Consider the following 3,895-nt stretch of genomic DNA (forward strand, 5'->3'; position numbering starts at 1 on the left):
CCATTGTATTTAATCCTAGCCATTCATTTTGTGATATGAGTAGTATAAATAGGGGTGGCCTCATTTGGCACACCACACCTCAAATCTCAAACATTCTCTCTTGTAAAACATTCTCAAGCAATATAAGTATTTTCTTCAATTCCACTTGTTCTATAATATTTTCTCTTTTGGTTACTTGAATCATTATAAGGTCCGAGTAAGGCTGACTTAGTAGAGACTAAGTACCGCACGTGAGCTTATCGAGATAAATCCGTGACATTAAGGTCACTAAAAGAAAATTCCGTAATTTTTTTTTAAGCAAAACGAACTTGCTTTATTAATTTGACGGACCAAATATCTCACAATCTCACATATATAATACCTATACCTACTATACCTATACCTAATAATAAAATCAAAACAACCCATGATACGATTAAAAGCCAAAATATACAACCCCCCTTGCGTTCCACAAAATATTGTCCATTAATTTTTTTTTATTAAATTTAAAATACATTTGATAATTACGTATTAATTCTACTCTTATATTCAACGTAAATCTAAATAAGTTAAATCAATAAATAAATGATCGAGAGTAGTAAATAAAAGTAAAATTATAATTTAATTATATTTAACGGTTATTTTTTACGAAAAGATAACTATTTTTTACAAATGTTTTAAATAGAAAACTGAACTGTTTTTTTAGACGGGAATCACACTCGTTAAAACCATAAATCGTTCCCACTATTATTAAATCCGTATTTATCAAATCGGTGAAGAACACGACCAACAGATTAGGCCATTGACTATAACCAATTTCTACGGGTGGCATAAAAACTGCAAACCGCACATCGAGCATGTCGAGCCATTGCTAGACACATCAAGAACTAAAACAATGTTTTGAGACAATACCATCAAAGTATCATTTCCATTTCTAATGGAACCAAAACCAAAATCAAAACAAATTAATAAACCAAACTTACCATACTAGTTTAAGAAAGTGACATGTATCAACACAAGACAACAAATCTTTCATTTTCTAATCTATTCATTCCCTTTATATTATTTGCCACAAAGTACTTCAGATCCTTCACGCCTCTTCTTCATCATCCACATTATAAATTGACCACTCTTGTACTCCATGCTTCAACCACTTGTACTTTCATCAATTACTTCTACATACACGCACGCATACATACATGATACATATACATACATGCATGCATCCACTTGCACACAGCACACAGCACACATACTTCCCATGAGTTTCAGCAACAATAACCATCAATCGCAAGATTTGTTTACTACAGTATTAACTTTTTACCAACTACTTTATGACACATAAAAACACACTCACAATATTGTACACATATGTTACAAGTATATATACTTTCATGTACATTTCATATACAATCTAACTTTTACCTTTTTCTTTGGTCCTAAAAAAATAAAAACATATAATGTACAAAATAAGTAACACAAAATCTTATTCTAACTTTATAAAAACCAGTATATATATTCTTTTTCACAACTATACTATATGTCCTTGTCTATATTCACCTTTCTATAGAGCAGAATCCGAAACCATGTTCATCACCTCCATGCATTATGCGGATCCGATATGAAGGTTAATTTACCATATTACCCTTGTTTTTTTCCTTTCCTCTTAAAATGGTGCGCGACGAGGAATGCCCTTTCTCCTGCTGGAATTTCGATGGTTGAATATCGGTGGGGTCCCCGGAGACATGTTGGTGGTTGTTTCGTCAGACGAACAGGACATGTCAGAGTTACCATTACGTCCGTAAAGATTGTAATGAAACATTGGTGTGTCGATAAACTGGTTGAACAAATTTGACCTTCGCACTTTCTTGGGTGTCACTGGCTCGTCTAGTTCATAAGCATCACGCCCTTGCTTTATCTTTTGTGTGAAGCTCAACTCCCGATCACCGCGTTTCATACCACCAAGCTTAACAATAATATAACCACCAAGTTACTCATTTGTGACACCTAGACTAACCAAATGTCGCAATGGGTGTAAACGAATTGCAAATTTTAAAGAATGAACACTACTTAGCTACTAGCTACAGAGTTTTTAGTATAAGGAATAGCTAGAGCTAGAAAATCAACTGTAGCAAAACGTATTATAATTGCAAAGGTGGAAGATGTGATGATAAAAAAAATGACTATTTACTAGAGGAAACGGGTCGGCCGCCCTCGACAACCAAATTCTTTTAGTGTATCTAAGTTTGATGCCTTAAACTATTATATTGATTTTTTTTTTTAATTTTTTAACATTTTGCCCCCCATCAAAAAATAAAAAATAAAAACTGACTCCGCCACAAACTATATGCGAAATGACCATTATTCAAAATCACTTTTGTTGCAACTACTCCTAAACCGAGTATCTAGAACTCTTAAATAAAGTGCAATAAACAGATAACAGTAATACCAATAATAATAATATAATAATAATAATAATAATAATAATAATGTTAATGTGTGTAATCATTGTGTAAAAATATTTATGCACATTAACTACAGTTGTATGAACTATCGATAATAATAATAATAATAATAATAATAATAATAATAATAATAATAGTAGACGTTAACACGAAAACGAAAATGTAGAAATAGGCAAGTGGTTTGTACCTTACAACCAAGTGAACAAAAGCGAAAAGCATCAACAAGGCTCCTGCCACAAATCTCACAATGGTTGGTAACTCCTTTACCAGGCCTAGGCTGTGGTCTTTCATTCAAGAACACAATTTTCGCACTGTTGATAATGTAGGTTTGCACACAAGAAATGTCCAAAAACCTTTGAATTTCATTCACCCTAACCACGTTATGGTACGAGGATCGCCTTATCTAATGAAGCACAACAAACAATCAAAACAATAACACATTATTCATTCACATATGAGTCATTTGCACACTGTTATATTCATTCAAGCATTTCATCGAATAGTTAATGGGCAAGAAGTAAAGCTACCTGAACAACACGATGATCTTTGTGATGGGTCAAACAGTAAGCGCATAAAGAGTTACCACAACAATCCAAACAGTATAAATTGCATTCACTTTTATTAGCATCTCCATGAAATCGACAAGTAATAAAGTAATCAGCTTTAAGCATTGGTATCAACCATGGCGGACCAAATTCTTGATGCTCCATTTTATCAATTGGACTCACCTGATCACAAAAAAAAAAAAAAAAAAAAAAAAAAACAAATTGGGAAAATGATAAATCATCAATTAAACAAAAAAAAAAAAAAAATTCAAAAAAAGATCAATTTTTATCAATTGGAAAAGAAAACCCTCAATAGTAGTTTTTCACTTACCATATTTTTCTTTTTAATTACACTAGCAAACTTGAATCTTTAACCTGTTTTACAGAAACCCAAATCAGTAAAAAAAGGATTTAGAACAACCCCTTTGAAGGAAGAAACATAAATCAAAAGAAGTTACCACATTGAACTATGTGGATATATACAAATTAAAAAGAGAGAAAAAAACAGAGGGGGTAAAAAAACAGGGGATAGAAAAAAAAGTACCTTGGAGAAGAAGAGGGTTCTGGAGTGTGTGTGTGTGGGGGGGTGTGAAAGTGTGTGAGAAAGGTATTTGAATGAATGAGAGGCAGACGGTGAAGAGAGAAGGAGGAAAGACTGGGAAAGCTCGAAAAGGATTGAAAGGAATTTGTAAGGCGGTCGTCTATGACTATTTATATTTTTTTTATTTTATATTTATATAATATATTAATATTAAAAATTAATAATATAATATTACCCATTATTACATTAATTAAATAGAAATATCAATAAATTACGAATTTTTTTAATAAATATAATTTAAATTAAATATTAATATTAATTCAAGATTTATCGACATAAACAACTTTTGGGCCAGGTTCATTTTA

The 3,895-nt window shown here is 31.7% G+C and overlaps 1 protein-coding gene across 1 annotated transcript; it reads right to left on the minus strand.

Annotated features, from left to right (window-relative positions):
• Window positions 1-888: 888 nt before the first annotated feature.
• Window positions 889-3,636, minus strand: LOC139893748 (protein RGF1 INDUCIBLE TRANSCRIPTION FACTOR 1). The gene is made up of 5 exons (XM_071876922.1): window positions 3,534-3,636; window positions 3,321-3,364; window positions 2,972-3,172; window positions 2,632-2,847; window positions 889-1,945 (listed from the first exon to the last, which is right to left on the minus strand). Exons 2-5 carry the CDS (start codon window positions 3,321-3,323, stop codon window positions 1,646-1,648), a joined length of 720 nt encoding a protein of 239 aa, XP_071733023.1. The 5' UTR covers window positions 3,324-3,364; window positions 3,534-3,636; the 3' UTR covers window positions 889-1,645.
• Between the last annotated feature and the right edge of the window lie 259 nt (window positions 3,637-3,895).

Source organism: Rutidosis leptorrhynchoides, chromosome 2 (assembly GCF_046630445.1).
Source record: "Rutidosis leptorrhynchoides isolate AG116_Rl617_1_P2 chromosome 2, CSIRO_AGI_Rlap_v1, whole genome shotgun sequence".
NCBI classification, from domain to species: domain Eukaryota; kingdom Viridiplantae; phylum Streptophyta; class Magnoliopsida; order Asterales; family Asteraceae; genus Rutidosis; species Rutidosis leptorrhynchoides.

Bases quoted from the DNA above. Each gene is read 5' to 3' on its own strand.
- LOC139893748 (XM_071876922.1), bottom strand. The intron at 2,848-2,971 runs GTAGCTTTACTT...GTGCTTCATTAG, and splicing joins AAGATCATCGTGTTGTTCAG to ATAAGGCGATCCTCGTACCA. The intron at 1,946-2,631 runs GTACAAACCACT...ATTATTGTTAAG, and splicing joins TTTGTTCACTTGGTTGTAAG to CTTGGTGGTATGAAACGCGG.